Source organism: Schistocerca gregaria, unplaced genomic scaffold (assembly GCF_023897955.1).
Source record: "Schistocerca gregaria isolate iqSchGreg1 unplaced genomic scaffold, iqSchGreg1.2 ptg000255l, whole genome shotgun sequence".
Classification (NCBI taxonomy): Eukaryota; Metazoa; Arthropoda; class Insecta; order Orthoptera; family Acrididae; genus Schistocerca; species Schistocerca gregaria.
Window position 1 is genome coordinate 160,964 of NW_026061761.1, and position 17,711 is coordinate 178,674.

Below are 17,711 nucleotides of genomic sequence, written 5' to 3' on the forward strand. Positions count from 1 at the left end.
CGTCATAACCTCATTCGTTCATTCACTTAATAAGTTACTGATTCTTCGAACAGACGTATCCACTAAGATCATCTTCAGCGTTTCTTAATATAAAACTTTCCTGTGTCACTGATCAGAGATCCTATATACGTATACTCAATGATTGACTAGCGCGAGATCCTTTAAGTAACCTGAAACTTGTATTTCATCCGGACCGTGGCAAAGAAGAACTATAGTTTTGGTCTTCTTTGCGTTTCTTTCTGGACCGAAACTGGAACTAATTGCCTTCACTCTGAAGACCCCATGGCTAAGTTCTTCCTCACTTTAAACTTCATGGCAGCTTAAAACTCTGTGACGGACTCGCACTCGAAACTGGGACCTTTGCGTTTCGCGGGCGTGTGATCGACCAACTGAGCTATTCGGGCACGTCAAACAACTGATTCTTACAGCTTTTCTTCCGCCATCTCCTGTCTCCCAAATTCGACACAAGTTCTTTCGCGGAAACTGCGCGACTGGCACTCCAGAGAGAAGACGTGGACTGCGCAGACGTGGCTCAGCCACAAACTGGACGAGTGCAGCGGAGTGTGCGCTGATACGAAATTGTTTGGAAGATCAAAACTGGGAGTGGTATCAGCAATGGAATCCGGCACCTTTGCTTGACGCAGGGAAGTGCCCTACCAACTCAGCCACGTCAGCCTTTCGTGAGCTCTACCGACTGATTTACCCGAGCGTGACTAAGGTCCCGAGTTCCATTCCCAGTGTGGCTCACATTTTTGATCTAACACGAAGTATCGCATCGGAGGACGTTCCGGTTTGTTGACTCTGTCCTACTGACGACCATTTTTCGATTTCTCCATATTTCTCCCGCAGGCACTTTGCCTCGGCTTCGCACCAGTTTATATATAATTCATTTACACTGATCAGCTGGAACATTATGACCAATTACCCATTAGACGGTATGTCCACCTATGGCACGGATAACGGGGGCGACAAGTCATGGGATGGAATCAATATGGCCCTGGTATGTCGATGGAGGGAGTTGGCACCACATCTGTAGATACAAGCCACCTAATTCCCGTAAGCTCCGGGAAGAGTGCGGAGGGGAATGAGCTCTAATGACACGTTCAGTCACATTCCAAATGTGTTTGACCTGGTTCAGATCTGGTGAGTTGGAAGGCCAGCAAATCTACTGGAGCTTGCCACTGTGCTCCTCGAATCATTCCATCAAAATCCTGGCCTGACGACATGATGCATTATCTTGTTCAAAAATGCCACTGCTATCTGGAAACATTATCATCATGAAAAGGTTGTACGTATTCTCAACGCGTGTACGATACTTCTTCGCCGTCATGGCTCCACTGGAGGCATGGATGTCCACGTGAATGTTTCCCAGAGCACAATGGAGCTGCTGCCAGCTTCTCTCCATCCCACAGTACAAGTGCCAAGGAGTTGTACCCCTGGAGAATGAAGGATTCACGCCCTGTCTTCAGCATGACCAGAAAGTTATCAGGATTTATTATACCGTGCCGATTGCCATGTGCATATTTCAGTCATAGCTACCAATGTTTTGGTGTTACCAATGGCACACGCATTCGGCTGAGACGTGTTCGGTGTACTGTGTGTTCAGACGTACTTGCGCTCTGCCCAGCAATAAAGTCAGAGGTTAGTTCTGCCGCAGTTCGCCGTCGGTTCCGTTTCACCAGTCTGCCCAGCCTAGGACGTGTGACATCTATAACGCGTGAGCGACCAACCCCACAACCTCTGGATGGTTTCACTTTGGTTTTGCCACATGTTGCAGACACTCACTACAGCACTCCTTGAAGACCCAATAAGTCGTATAGTTTTGAAATGCTCGAGCTGAACCTCTGGGACGCCAAAATCTGCCCTCAGTCAAACCCAGACAAGTGTTTATGTCGACAGTACAAATTGGAAATTTGTGGCAAGTTCCTATAGGACCAAACTAATGAGGTAATCGGTCCCTAGGTGTACAGACTACTGAATCTAACTTACACTAACATAGGCTGAGGACAACAAAAAATGGTTCAAATGGCTCTGAGCACTATGGGACTTAACATTTGAGGTCATCAGTCCCCTAGAACTTAGAACTACTTAAACCTAACTACCCCAAGGACAGCATACAACACCCAGCCATCACCAGGCAGAGAAAATCCCTGACCCCGCTGGGAATCGAACCCGGGAACCCGGGCGTGGGAAGCGAGAACGCTACCGCACGACCACGAGATGCGGGCTTAGGACAACACACGCACCCATGCCCGAGGGAGGACTCGAACCTCCGACGTGGGTTCGATAGTAGATCGGTGGTCACAACGTTCTGACTGATCAATGTATGTTGATGTATTCCTGTATTTCCCTGATCGTTTTTGTACTTTTTTCGATCACATGACTTTTTTTTCTGTCACCAAAGGCTTCTTCGCCATTGCCTACATTGTACGTGTGATTTTCGCTTTTAAGTTGTGTATTCCTTTTCAAATGAACTAGCTACCCTGGAACTTATAATCACAGTATTTGCAGCTTTTGTGATTTTCAGACGCAGCTCATCATTCTGCAGTCTATCAGTGTTCCACTTTTCTCCTCGATGATTCTTCTGGAGGATTTTCTTAAACTTCAGTCCATTCTTTATCATTCTAAACTTTAAATCCGATCTTTGTCTGCTCCTGTGCTCCTGGGCATACGTTACCATCCAATATCCCTGTTCGGAATCTGTGTCTGAAGATGATATAATCCAGCTGAAACTTTCCCATGTGTGCGTCCTTTCCTAAGTGTACCTCATCTTCTTACTATTTTTGTACAGTGCAATTGCTATTGTCGGTTGAAATGGAGTCACTCTTCCCTTACTACCGCATTCCAATTTCCCATTAGTATTGGATGATCATGACGCTTTAGACATTAAGTTACCTGTTCGGTGCCCTCATATACTATTTCCACCTCTTTATCGTCCCCTTGTGAAGTCGGCATCTACATCTCAATTAGTATTGATGTCCTTGGTTTGCTATCAATTTCAATTAAAATGAACCTTTCACTGAATTCTATAAAGTAACTCACTCGTTGACCTACCTTCTGATTTATAACAAATCGTAATCCTCTTTCATTATTTAGATTGAGCCTTTCCTACCACGTTCAAATTTCTCACACTGTACACACCTATTTGTAGAATGTTACCATTCTGCAAGAATTTTATGGTTGGGACTGAAGGACCGAGTAATTAACTGATGAGACTGAGACGAATAACATTTATTAACAAAAACATGCCCCAGATGAAGCTAATACTCTTTGCTGGCCACAGGGTTGCTGGCCTTATGGTTGCAAGACCATCAGCTCAGTGGGACACGTAAGCAAGTAGCAATGGTAACTTCTGCTTAGAATGGCTACAAATCAGCGCGTGATTTAACACACCAGAGAAGAGTCCTTACAACATAACCATCAATACAATAGCAAATTACTCACACGTGTACTCCCACACGATTTCGATTTGCAAAGCCATAGACAGAACGTGGAGAACGTATCGCTTAGACCAACATAATGGTGCTCCCTCAGTTACCTCAAATAACTGACTCCCTTAGTTACTCAGCAAAGAGCCAGACCTAATGAAACCACCACAATTTTCGTCTCTCAATTGTCACAGTACATGTGAGACTCAATCATAAATGTAATTTTACATCTCCAGTTCCCATATAGTCAATACAAGCGCCTGATTTTCACCCGTTTATAACGGCAGGCACCAACACCGTACTGAAAAGAGCGTAGACACAAGCTCCTACCAGTTCTCTTCTCCGAAAGCAGCCACCGTATCTCTCGGGAACCACTGGGACATCCAATGCAAAAATCGTTACTCCTTCGCACAAATTACAGGACGCCCGCTTCCCGCTGCTTGCTACGGCGCCTTCCGTTCAGAGGCAACTTGTATATCTCCGTGCGCTAGGTCCGGTCCCACACTCGCTGCGTCAACCCGACAACCGTCTTCCACCACGTCCCGGAGCACCCCCCCCCCCCCCCCTAGGACCTCGCCTAGTTACTTCTCTCGTAGTCCCAAGAGGGCGCTGCTTACCGTCCTGACCGTGGCACGAAAGATAAACCACCAGTGTGGCACTATCGATATGAGCCGCCACGGCTCAAGTAACACCACCTTTGTCTTTAATTTCAACCATTCATTGTGCTGTGGGAGCCGCTTAATATAAACATAGCGATGTTCACCTTTCTGCGAAAGACAGTGGGCCAAAATGTGGTTTAGCACTTGACAAAGACCTCAAAGTCACAGTAGAAAATCGAAGTGTACGGATGTGTAAACAGCTGCAGCCATACACTGCTTGAATGTGTTACAGCAAAACACAATGTATCAAATTTCTTATGAATGAATGGAATAGGAACCCCTTATTGTGACTGACAGTCTGTGGGATATGGTCTTCCTCCAGTATAGGAGACAAAACTTTACACAGGTCTGTGGAAGCAGCTTCGAACACTGGTCACCTGCCACAGTGGACCAGTACGTGTACATTTAATGGGATCACCACTCATGACCGAATTCTACATGCAGACGGTATTTGCTTCCTGATAAGTTGGAAGAGAAAGCAACCTAAAATCTCATTGAGTTCTCTACCAGGTCACGTTAGCAAAGATTTAAAGTTCATAGTTTTACTCCAATAGGTGTTACAAAATTAATGAGAGTGGGAGGGGTATTGAGAGAAGGAGGGGGAGAGAGGGAGGGGAAGAGAGGGAGGGGGAGAGAGGGAGGGGGAGAGAGGGGAGGGGGAGGGGGAGGGGGAGAGGGAGAGAGAGGGGGGGGAGGGAATGTGTTTAGATAGGAATATCATAGGTAACATTATCAAAGAGTTGCCACCACCTGATGCTTTGGCTGACAGGCACTATCTGGAGGGTGAGAAGGAGGGGAGGAGGGTATTGGAGGGAGAAGCGTCCTCTGCTGGTGGTTTTATGGAATAGCTCAGTACCTGCACAGCAGGGTGAACAAATAGAACTGCTTCCACTGACATGGTATGGAAGGTGTGTGTGGGGGAGTGTAAGAAGAAGAGTGTGGTATCAAAGGGATGTTGGCACCTGATGCCTTGTTCAACAGGAAGTAGCCATTTGAGAGGGTTTGACACATGTCTGCATTCCTGCCCTGGATTATGGAGGTGGCATGTGGTGTGGGCATGGAGAAGCGACCTGGAAATGGGCATGTGAAGATGCAATGTCCCAGCCAGCATGTCCCCCAGCCTGTATCCCCTATGATTGGTGCAAAGACACAATCCGAACGTTTATAACGGTGGAATTATGTGTGTTGAGTTACAGTCATGTTGATTTTTTGATGTTATTCCTTGCATGATCAGATAAAAGATCTATTTACATACATCTATTTACATACATCTATTTACATAGAGAATGACATGATTTCCTCTAAATAAGAGATCTAACTGTGCAAATTGAATTTTATAAATAATCTATTATTATACCATCTACAATGTAGTTGATTTCCTGTTGTGAGATCCTTCCTGTCCAGTAGCTCAGCAATTTTCCCGCCAATTTTTTTCTGAGTGGAGAGGGGGAAGTTGTTGACGGGAGTTGTGGACGGGGGGTTTCCCATGGGAGAGGATAATTAATTTATTAATTTAAGTAATTAATCAATTAATTTTATATCAGAAGTGTGCTTGTATTGACAAGGGGAGGAGTGGAAGTTTGGCGATTTCCCAGATGATGGGGCCAGGAGTGGAAGGGATGGGGGTTTCTCAGAAGGATTGATTATTCCCAGGTGGTCACAAATCAGCCCCCAGCGTTTATAAATCAATTAGCTTGCCCCTTAATGTACACTTTCCCCATAATATATGAAACCCGCAGAAACAAAAGCGCTAGTTCTCTCTTTACCCAATTGCTTGTGGTAACGCAACACTGTCCACATATCACAAGCCAAGCAAATCTCACAGTGGTATTTGATAGTTGATCACAGCTTAAGATAAAGTTATGCTGAACAATTCTTCCTTAATACCCTTACTCCTGATTTAAATTGTATTAAATCAAAAAGTAAGCAACAACTTAAATTACCATTGTGTATCACTTCTAAGATTAAAGTGGTGATCCTTAGATGCACCAGCGATTCTAAATATTTTCTGACCAACAGTGAAAGAGCAGTCTGACAGTCATCATCTTAAGCCACTGTTTTATTTAGAATCACATCCTTTATGTTTCATCCCTGTAGTCCTCATGGTGTATAACACATCAGTCAATGATATGATCACAGAGAAGGATTTTACTGCATCGACCATGTGGGGCCAGATGCAAATGATTCAATAAATAGCAAAATTGGGTAGCTCTTTGCACAAGTAACACACATTGGGAAGATTTGTGTAACCATATTCTCATATAAGAGTGTAAAGCAACACTGCCAGCACTTACTGCAGTGAACAAATAGAAAAAAAACTGAACAACCGTCTCTTTCTTCAACGACGTGCAAAGGACGATTGTAGGAGCTGACAGCTGCATCAAAAAGACAGTTTTCTAACCTAACAGTTTTCACCTTTTCGTGGTAATAAACCGGTACTGCATTAGGTCTTACACAGAATTTGTTGTGCTTACTAACCTGAAAGCGGTACTGGAATCCGTTGATGGTGCCGGCCCTATGTGTAAACACTACCGTAAGTTGTTATAAAATTTCGCCGAGTTCTTTCCCGTCATGTTAATCACAATTTTCTGTTTCCTCGGTCTTTGCTAGCTTAGTGTACTTTAATTGATTACCTGATCGTAACTGTAGTTCTGACAGTGCTGAGCTGTACTAAGTCAAAAGAACTAGGTGAGCACTGAATAGTATCGCTATACAGGAAACGTAGGTGGTTGATCTCTTCCTCTTGTGAACTTTACCAATGTTGAAATTTTAAAACGGCATGTTGATCCAAAATTGTTAGATTAATTTCTGCATAAATTTAATAGTTATGGCAGTAGAATCATGAGTTCTCTACCTTTTCCTTCAGCTACCGGGATCTCAAGTCATTGTTCATTCTTATTCGCTGCTCTACCTGCAGCTGTTATGACAATCTACCAGAAATCTGCCATGTAGACTTGTTTTGCTGACCTATTCTGATATTTGTTCTTGCCTAAATTCCCGTAATTATAGCAGATGTGATTTTGATCCGACTGATTGCATTGCTGATTACTTGAACGTCCGTGATTATTATTCTCATTATTTTTATGACTGTTTCCAAAACGATGTTTACTTTCGGAATACGAATTCGACTCATGGCTTTTGAGAAAGCGGCAATCTTTGTAGTTGTTTCGGTGCCACACTTGCGTATCGTAAGGACGGTGTCTGTAATCGCGTTTGTGATGGTTTTTACCACGAAATTTATTATATGGTGTTCCCTTATTCCTATTATCATATCATGAAGATGAGAAATCATAAAAATCAAACGTGTGATCAGCTGATTCTCCTGTTAGAGCATGATCATTGTCTAATTCCAACTCTTGCAAAAGGCTCATAATTCTAAAACGTCCTTACACCTGCTTACCACGGTTATTTGACGTAAATGGGTAGGTAGTTTCGTGAGGCAAATTGTAATTAACTCAGGTGGGCTGAGCGGATCGTACAGGTACAGGCTCCGCCGTATCGTGTTCTGGAAATACTCCACTGGATTTGAAAATTTGTTCAAAGTTGTTTATACTGTGTTTGAGTCTATCCCTTGATGCAGACCAGTATGCAGTTAAAATTCGTAGTAAACGTTCCCTTCTGACCCACAATCTCTTATAATAGATCGGATTGTGACTGCTGGTTCATTTCCTAGGAATCTGTACATGAATTGTAGCTTGTGTCCAAGTCGCAAATTTTGTGCTAACGCATATATAAATTGATCATGGAAGAATTTCGTTAGCGAAATTTCGGAAAACTTTGAACTTTCATACTGTAAGGAAGTGGTTGTGGTCAAATATGTCTGCGCCTTGGCGCAGCGTTTTCGCGGTTGCGCCAAGCTCTCTGTTCGCCATCATCTTGACATGTGAAACGGTTCACGTTGGTAAGTTACTGTTGTCTAGGTTTTCATAGTGCGGACTTGTGTTAAAGGTATACAATCTTGTCTACAATTATTATTGTTCTATCTTTCTTCAATACGCGAAAGTTGTGACTGTACAGTTGCAATATCATTCTTTTGTTTATGCATTTTTGTCTGATTCTCCTGGAAATGTATCTAGCACTGGTATTCGGCTGTGTCCGCAAAGTACATAGACAATGTGTCATCAGAGTCTCGATTATTGTTTTCAGACAAGTTCGTCCTTTGGTGTCATTATTTCTGCGTGGTCGGCTTTTTGTGTTTGTTTTAATTTTCTCAATGCCTGTTTTTAAATCTTGTAATATGTCAGTAGCGCAGTCAAAACGGGCTGAAAATCAGCTGTTACCAAAAATGCTAAAATTGTAATACTGTTTGTCACTCAGAATAAATTACTGAAAAATGCTGTATTAGAAAATACGACTTATCGTTGCCAAACAGAAAACCCAATAGTCAAATATTGACACGTAATGAAACTATCACAAGTAATTAATATTCGCCATACGCCATATACTCGTATATGAAAATATGGAAAATTTCACACATAACAATTACACAGAAAATAGCTGTAAGGAAAGAAACATGACATTATTAGTACATAAAACATGCGCTTTGCTCTCGGTTGCAGCAAAAGAAAAAAAAATTATCTGACTGCTTTTCAGAAGTGCCAGCGGACAATCCGAAGCAGCGACACACAAGTGAAAGCTATTTGATCTGACTCTAACGTTCGTTCGTTGATGAGCATTAAAAGCTTTGCCTGCTTCATACTCAAAACTCGATGTACTGTCCTCTGTTATAAGAAGGTTAAACTGAAATTACTATTGCGAACAGCGCGTCACAACGCAGGCATCCACATAAAGAGAAAACGAAATGGTGTTCAGTGTGCAGGAAATAAAACTGTTACTAAAAAGCCACTACCACCAACTGTGTGTACATTGCCCTAAACAATTGGGACACTGAAATTACGTGATAACATTGTGAAACACGCACTTTTCACTGGCGAATTAAAAATCTGAATTACAAATGCGCAAAGGGTTTGCGCAGTGGAACCGACAAAATATGAAAAGAATCTCACGTGAAAAATTACAGCATAACCAGTAGCAACGGCACCACATAAAGAAATCGCACCAGCTACAATATGCTAAAGTAAAACTGAACCGCTGGGAGCAAGACTGATGATTTTCTCATACTAAAAGAAACTTCCTACTTGAAAATACCAATCGCTAACAATATCAGTACGCGACAGCAAAATTTTTTACCTTAAGAACCTATCCATACTGCAAAACCATTGTCTTTGTTCCATAAATGCTGTCTGTAGCCCTTCCATCGGATTAATAATTCCTAGCGATTTTCTTCAGTAAAATCCTCCTGGAATATGCACAAGACTTTAAGTTCTACCAGCTTACTCCATGTCCTATACTACTAGTTTCCACTCTACAAATGAGCCGAAGATATGCAAGTTCAGAGATACTGCCGTCACTGCCGTAAGTCGACTATTCCACAGAGCTCACACGCTACTGCTTCTGACTCATAACATTAAATTTCCACTCATTGTGAAGCTAACCGCAAATATTCAGTACAGAAACATATGTAAACCTGCTGGAAGGACCATATTTCATATTAGTTCGCATCAGACTCAGACAACGCTGAACTTGCTCCGCTAAGATCGATGCTGCACAAAACGCGTAGTACCAAACAGTATTTGTTGTGTAGTGGTGTCTGTCCACAATTCACGGAATTCTCAAAATTGGCTGCTACAAGACGAACAGTATAAACCACTAGTCAACTGTCGCTGCCGTTGAGGTCTTATATATAACAGGAAATGACAGGAAAAGGACACGGCGAGGAGAGGTCTGGGATAGGAAGGAGGGAGTGACAGGTCGTTGTGGGACACAGTTGGTGTGGCTCCCCCCTGAGGGCTGTGACCCACTTGGTAGGTAGGCCGCCGCCGGCATCCAGAGCACACGAGCCTGCTCGCCCGCACGGACAGTGCCACGTAAAGGCGGTGTCCCCTGAGGAGGCTTTCTTCACTAAATAACAATATTGCTCACGCCGATTTGTCTCGTTAATAATGGTCTTGATGTTGGGGATTTGCTGCTGGGAATTTTCGATGCCTGGAAGAGTGCAGGAACCTTTGATAAGGTGAAATGGCTCTGAGCACTATGCCACTTAACTTTTCAGGTCATCAGTCACCTAGAACTTAGAACCAATTAAACCTAACTAACCTAAGGACATCACACACACCCATGTCCGAGAAGAATTTATCCTTAACGTCGCATTATCATCTCAGAATGCTGCTGAGGTGGTGACTGTGCCTCAAAAATGCGGCTCAAAGCGTCAGTCACAGTACTATATATCCCCTAATATGCCACACCTGGAGCTTAAAAGACCAGAATGCATGCAGCCCATTCCGCTATTCTACCTGTCTTCCTGGGTCTTGCTGGAACCCAGCTCAGGGCCTGATTTTCTCTTCCCACCTCAAAAGGGGTACGCTCAAGATATGGCTTAAATCTCTTTAATGCAAATATCGTGTAATAAACGTGAAACAAATGCAACTAGTTTGCGAACACCTTCCCCACTCATGCAGCTGAAACCGAACGTATCGGTCTGGACTATAAAGGTTTTAACAAAGTCGGGTAAGGTTAGAGCTAGGGCTGCAATCAGTGAGTCCTTAAGACATAGAAATGTGGTCTCCTGGGATTCCGTCCACTGAAACAGAACCCCTTTTCTTCCTCTGAATATTAATAGGTGCTTCTACTCAAACACAGGTATAAATTTAACGGAAATAATTGCATCCCGAAGAAACGCGTCACCTGTGTGACGTCGAAAGGGGCTGGGATTTCATAATAGATTTTACTCTGTACTTATCAATTGTTAATCCATTACCAGAGACAATATGTCCTAATAACTGTATAGATGAGCACGCGAATTTAAACATATCTGTGTTAACAATAAGTCCCACTATCGAGCACAACCCCTAGATATGTCAAATGCACTTCCATAGAGCTGCTATATCCTACGAAAGCATCAAGGTAATGATACGCAAATTGAAATTTTATATCTCGAAATACCATATGCAACAACTGAGACAATACTGCCGCCCCAGTGGGCAGTTGAAACGGAACTGTATTAAATTCCAGTAAGTCTGTACTGAAAACAGTCTCCTCAAGCGGTGACTGATAATATGCTAGTGTAGTAGCCTGAGTCTTCAGTGCGGCAGCGTGCAGAGATGTCGCGTGGCCAGGCCCGAAGTTGAGGGGAGCGCCGTGCGGCCGTCGGCCCCCACTCGCGGCGACTGCAGTCGTGGCGTGGCGTGGCGTGGCTGGCAGACCGCCGTTGGGAGCAGCTGGCTCACCCCACGCTCCCATCCGACCCGGCCACAGTCCGCGGAGTACGACTTGGACTCCGACTGGGGAGAGGGTGAGATAGGAGTGCACGGCGCACCCGCCGTGTCAATCCTGGCCGCCGAGAGGATGCGAAACGCCGCCAGTGCGCAGCCTCGCTCGGTTGCCGAGCGCCGCAAACGGCCGACCGGCGCAGCAGCGACTGGCGGCGAGAGGGCGGCCCGGCAGGAGGGGCAGCTCGCCGGCGGCAGAACACGCGCGACCTGGACCCTGCGGCTAGACCCAGGACCAGGCCTTCCCCGCCCCCCACGGCTACTGCAAACCGCCACGACGCTGCAGCAAAAAATGGTTCGAATGGCTCTGAGCACTATGGGACTTAACATCTGTGGTCATCAGTCCCCTAGAACTTACAACTACTTAAACCTAAGGACATCACAGACATCCATGCCCGAGGCAGGATTCGAACCTGCGACTGTAGCAGTCGCGCGGTTCCCGACTGAGCGCCTGAACCGCTAGATCACCGCGGCCGGCTACGTTGTAGCAGACCAATAGAAGCCGGAGAAACGACCGGCACTCTAGCAGACGGAGACCACGGCCGCTGCCTACGCTGGCTGCTCGGAAGAAGGAGAAGGACAAGCGACCACCTCCGGATCGGACACCACTGCCGGACGGACGCAGCGACGGCCGCAGCCCGTAGTCTTCGAGGTGGCCTAACACCGTAAAGGTTTGCAGCATCTCGTGAAGCAGTGGACGACTGCAGACTTGGTGGTGCGAGCTGCAGCACAGAACCTCGTCCGGCTGCTTCGGAAAGGTGACGACAGAGGCGTGGAACCGGGGCTCGGAGTGGTACCCGCACGCCGCGGCCCCCGTCGCTGAAGATCGTCGTCGAGGGCTTCCCCCAGGCCGCGGAACCTGAACTCCCGAGAGACGCACGTGCGCCGCTCGACTTTAGCGTGTGCGACGTGACGCACAGCGAGTCGCCTCCTCTATTGGCGGTCGCCACCGACAGGCGAGTCTACCAGCTGCGGCGGGTGGCCGACACCGAGGTCGCCGTCGAGCAGAAGACGGGTACGGTGCAGTGCTTCCGCTGCCAGGGGACGGGCCACGTGGCTCGCCACTGCTCCTTCCCCGAGGCGTGCGTGCAGTGCGCAGCCGCCCACGCCAGCAGAATCTGCCCGCTGCCGAGGACGCACCAGCCGATGTGTGCGAACTGAGGCGGCCTACACGTGGCGAGTTACCGCCGCTCTGAAGTTGTTAAAGCCGCAGAGGCAGAAGGAAGACTGCCGATCGCACCATCCGCCGTCCGCGTCCAGGCGGCGAGGCGGCAGGCAAAGGCGAGGTCGACGCTGGCAGCCGGTGTTGCCACCTCCGCTTCCACAGACCAAGGCAACAGAAGGCAACGCGCCCGAGTGGGAAAACGTGCTCCTGAGGGCACACCTGAAGATTTGCACGTCGATTCCCCACCCCCAGGGGAAAAACGCGCAAGGAAGGAAACAGGAAACACACCTTCGGGAGGCGGCAGGAGTGGCAACTCGCCAGCCGCCACTCGCAACCCAGTTGCTCACAGCCATGCACAGCAGCCTCTGTGCAAGCAGCAGAGCTGTCCGCAGCCGCCCCTGTGCTCCCTGCAGGTCTCCCGCCTGTCCGGAACACTGCAGACAGCTGCAGAGGCGGTGCTGACCGCCACGCCGGCGGCCGCCCGGTAGCCGTCGCAGTAGAGCGCTCCCTACGCCGTCCGCGCCGGGGGCAACAAGGAAGGTCTGTGGTGGGCCGCAACAGGTGTCTGCAAAATCAGCCAGCAAAGAACAGGGGCAAACCTGACAACGGAAACGACAAGATAACACGACAAAGAGAAGCTACCAGCACACTCAGCAACACACAACAGTTGTATTCAAAGTAGGGACAGCCTACTACGACCCCGTCTACTCAGGGTGAGGGAGCCCCTCATTAAGCCCGGTCGTCGTCGTCGTCGTTCAGTGGTGCAGTAGCACAGGTTAATCAAAGCAGATCCGGGACAAGGACAGAAGACAGAATGATCTTCTTGTTTAGTTCTCGCTAATCCACTGAAGGTCCAACGCCTCCCATGGGCTTACTCACCATAAAAATCGCTGATGAGTAAGGAGACTATGATGACCCTCTTTTAGCGTCTTATCTATAGTCTGCTTCACTTTGTTCAAAACGGGGGGAGGGGGGCGGGGCGTTGCTGGCGAACAGGAATATTGTCAGTAACCTGAATCTGATACTTAATAAGCTGGGGTAAGCACTAACGTTTCCGTTAGCAGATCAGGGAACCTGGTACACAGTTTAATATTGTGCTTATCTTGACTCGATAAATCTTGAAACTGGTCAAGAATTTCACATTTTGAATTTTAAATTCAAAGTAACCGTGTGACCAGTTCGGTCAGTTCTTATTTTACCAATAAGATCAGGGTTCACCTTTGTAATAACATCACTTACCACTCTACATTGAGTTAAGGAATGCGCAATTTGGCATCCGTGGTACAGATCACCCCAACATGGCAATTATTCGGTGACAAATATACCGTGGTGCAGTGGTTAGCACACTGGACTCGCATTCGGGAGAACTACGGTTCAATCCCGCGTCCGGCTATCCTGATTTAAGTTTTCCGTGATTTCCCTAAATCGCTCCAGGCAAATGCCAGGATGGTTCCTTTGAAAGGGCACGGCCGACTTGCTTCCCCGTCCTTTCCTAATCCGATGAGACCGATAACCTCGCTGTTTGGTCTCTTCCCCCAAACAACGCAACCCCAGATACCGGCAGACACAGTCTGGGGAAATCTGCAGCGCTGCCGATGCAGCTGCAACCACCAGGCGTCGATAGCCGAGAGAGCACTCCCTGAACCCGCTGGCGCGCGCGGGCTGCTTATTCACTCGACAACAGACCAGAGGAGGGCGACAGGCTGCGTGCTATACTGCACCAGCACTGCGTAGCTCCCTACTAACCTTCGGCTTGCGCCGTTTCCTTAGCTGTCAGCTCCCACCGTTCGCTTTAACTCCGTCCGTACTCGTACATAAATGACACCTAATCCCCTATTGGCAACGATTTATGCCTCTTCTTAATCTCCATCGAATGTACAGAATGACAACTTGTCTCTGGTCCGCATAGCTGACGCCCTGGTTGCAGCACGTCATTTCGTGTGACTGTCGGCATTCTTCGGCCGTACGACAAGAGGGCGCTGTGCTTACCTTCAGGTCTCATAGCCTCTGCAACGTGGACTGCCTGCTGCTGCTCCGTATAATACAAGCGCCTTAACACTTCTTCTCTCCCTACGGACATAACGACCCATTGCTTCATTGGCTCCTGGTCTTTGTCAGGGTGTAGGTGTAGTAATTCCTGCATGGCATTCCGGGTACCGTGTCCCTAGTAATCTGTCATCGCGCTTGCTCCAGTACTAGGCCTTGCGCTGTTTCCCCCTGCGGGTTCGGGGGTAAGAATAGGCCCGCGGTATTCCTGCCTGTCGTAAGAGGCGACTAAAAGGAGTCTCAACCCTTTCGGCCTTATATGATGGTCCCCTCTCGGGTTTGACCTCCATCTTTCTAAATTGTTCCGAAGAGCGACCCACTTGGCGAAGGGCGCCTTACATGGTGCACTGTATCTGTCGTGCATTGAGACCTTTAGCGGCTTTCTCGTCGTTGCAATGGTGTCCCGCTCGTTTTCCATCTCTTGCGCGGGGATACGTCCCTGGGTGAGATTACCACGCTGCACTGTGCAGTGTTGCTTTGCGCTGCGACGACGACCTTATACATTTTTGCACCTAAGACCCAGCACGGTAGCCAGTCCATTGTGGTGGGGCCGCCATGTACCCTGTTAGTTGTAGCCACCTGACAACACAGGGATCGTTCTACTGATGCCTGCGCAGTTTACTCCCCATGTATGCCAAGGAGTAGATGCACATCTCCTTGGGGCATCAGGACTCCCGGCAATGGCCACTATTCCAGGTGGCTCTTGCTGTGGCTGGGTGGCGCCCATGGGGAGGGCCCTTGGTCGGAGTAGGTGGCATCAGGGCGGATGTCCCGCAATGAAGCGTGGTACATCATCTCTGGCTGGTGGCCAACTGTTTATGACCCCAAATCGCTCCCATCCCTAGCCACACCATGGGAGGAACGAAAGGCAATGAATGATAGTGACATGTATTCGCCCAGGTATCTCGTCTGCACCAGAGCTGATGGGGAATCCTTTGTATCCATGAAGCCTCAGTTCTTTGTAGAGCATTTGGAGGACAAGTTTGGGGAGGTGGTGGGCTTGTCTAAAATGCGATCTGGGTCAGTTTTGATAAAAACAGCATCCTCCACCCAGTCACGCAGGTTGCTTGCTTGTGACAAGTTGGAGGGTGTTAACGTTACCATCACACCACATAAGAGTGTAAATATGGTCCAGGGTGTTATTTTCCATAGGGACCTACTTCTGCAGTCTGATGACGAGCTGCGCGCCAACTTAGAGCCTACAGGTGTTAATTTAGTCCGGCGCGTTCATCGGGGTCCGAGGGACAATCAGGTTGCTACCGGTGCCTCCATCTTGGCCTTCGAGGGTGATATATTATCAGAGAAGGTCAAGGTGATGGTCTATATCCCTCCTCCGATGCGGTGCTTTAAGTGCTGGAAGTTCGGCCATATGTCTTCCCGCTGTACTTCCAGCCTCACATGTCGAGATTGCGGACGCCCATATCATCCCGATACTCCATGTGCTCCACCTCCCAACTGTGTCAACTGTGGAGAGCCTCATTCACCTTGCTCGCCAGACTGCAGGATCTTACAGAAAGAACGCAAAATCATGGAATATAAGACCCTGGACCGACTGACTTACACTGAGGCTAACCAGAAATTTGAACGGCTAAATCCCGTTTGCATGATGTCATCTTATGCCTCCACTGTCACTCCTGCTCCAGCTCCTTTAGCTGCACCACAGACAGTCAGCTCTCAGCGTCAGAGGACCTCACCTGCCCCCTTGAAGATGGGGGCCCCTTCTCTTGCTGTTGCTCCCACACCATCTACCTCGGGAGCAGCACCCACTAAAGCACTGGGGACACCACCACCAGAAGCATAAGTCTTCTTCAACTTCTCTTGCTTGGAAGGGATCCCTTGAGTCACTCCCTTCCCAGGTTCCTACCAGCGGCACAGCAGACACCAACCAGTGGTTGAAGAAGCCACAGGCCGCTGGTCGTCGAGTTCTGCGATCATCTTCGGTTCCGGAGACTGAATCCAATAAGCCCTATCAGCAACGGCAACCAAAGGAACAGCGAGACAAAACGACACTGAAGCCCGTAAGACCAAGGCACCTGCGATGGCTCCTACTCCACCACTACCTACAAGCTCTGCATCTGAGGATGAGGTGGAGATTCTTGCGTCTGCTGAGGACCTCGATCTCGCCGGTCCCTCAGACGCAATGGATAGCATTTTGACGGGTGCTCCATCGGAGGCAGCAGGTGACCCAGTGGCGTCATCTGCATTCCCAGTTCCGTCAAGCCTTTCTCAGCCATTGACAACACCATCCTCCAGTGGAACTGCACCGGTTTCTTCCATCATCTAGCTAAGCTCCGACAACTTATCAGCCTTCATCCTTTCCTCTGCATTGCTCTGCAGGAAACTTGGCTTCCAACAATGAAAACCACTGCCCACCGTGGATATCAAGCTTATTATAAGAACCGGGCAGCTTATGAAAGGGTGTCTGGTGGCGTCTGCATCTATGTCCTGAACACTCTTCACAGTGAGTCTGTACCTTTAGAGGCTGTCGCTGTTCGGGTGTGGACGCCACAGGCTGTTACCATCTGCAGTCTTTACCTTCCACCGGATGGTGATGTCGCACAGCATGCCCTGGCTGCTCTGATAGCCCAATTGCCTTCACCTTTCCTGTTACTGGGCGACTTTAACACCCATAACCATCTGTGGGGTGGGTCAGTGGTAACATGTCGAGGCGCCATCTTTGAACATTTATTGGAGCACCTCGATTTCTCGATCTTAAATGATGGTGCCTTCACACACTTCAGTGTGGCGCATGGCGCATGGCACATGGCACATGGCACATACTCCGCCATTGACCTTTCCATCTGTAGCCCTAGCCTCTTACCATCTGTTCAATGGAGAGTGCATGATGACCTGTGTGGTAGTGACCACTTTCCGATCTTTCTGTCACTGCCACAGCGTCAGTCTTCTGGGCGCCATAGCAGATGGGCTATGAATCAGGCTGACTGGGACTTGTTATCGTCCACTGCCGCTATTGAGCCTCTCTATAACGATGACATTGATGCAGTGGTGCGATCGGTCACCACCGGCATCGTTACTGCCGCCGAATCTGCCATTCCCCGTTCTTCTGGGTCCCCTCGGCGGCGGA

The 17,711-nt window shown here is 47.9% G+C and overlaps 1 protein-coding gene across 1 annotated transcript in view; it reads left to right on the forward strand.

Annotated features, from left to right (window-relative positions):
* Positions 1–3,245: 3,245 nt before the first annotated feature.
* Positions 3,246–17,711, forward strand: part of LOC126305108 (dipeptidase 1-like) — a 144,887-nt gene continuing 130,421 nt past the window's right edge. The window contains exons 1-3 of the mRNA XM_049992017.1: positions 3,246–3,328; positions 12,207–12,506; positions 12,597–13,064. Of these exons, the coding sequence (XP_049847974.1) occupies positions 3,246–3,328; positions 12,207–12,506; positions 12,597–13,064 (851 nt within the window). The remainder of the gene's footprint in view (positions 3,329–12,206; positions 12,507–12,596; positions 13,065–17,711) is intronic.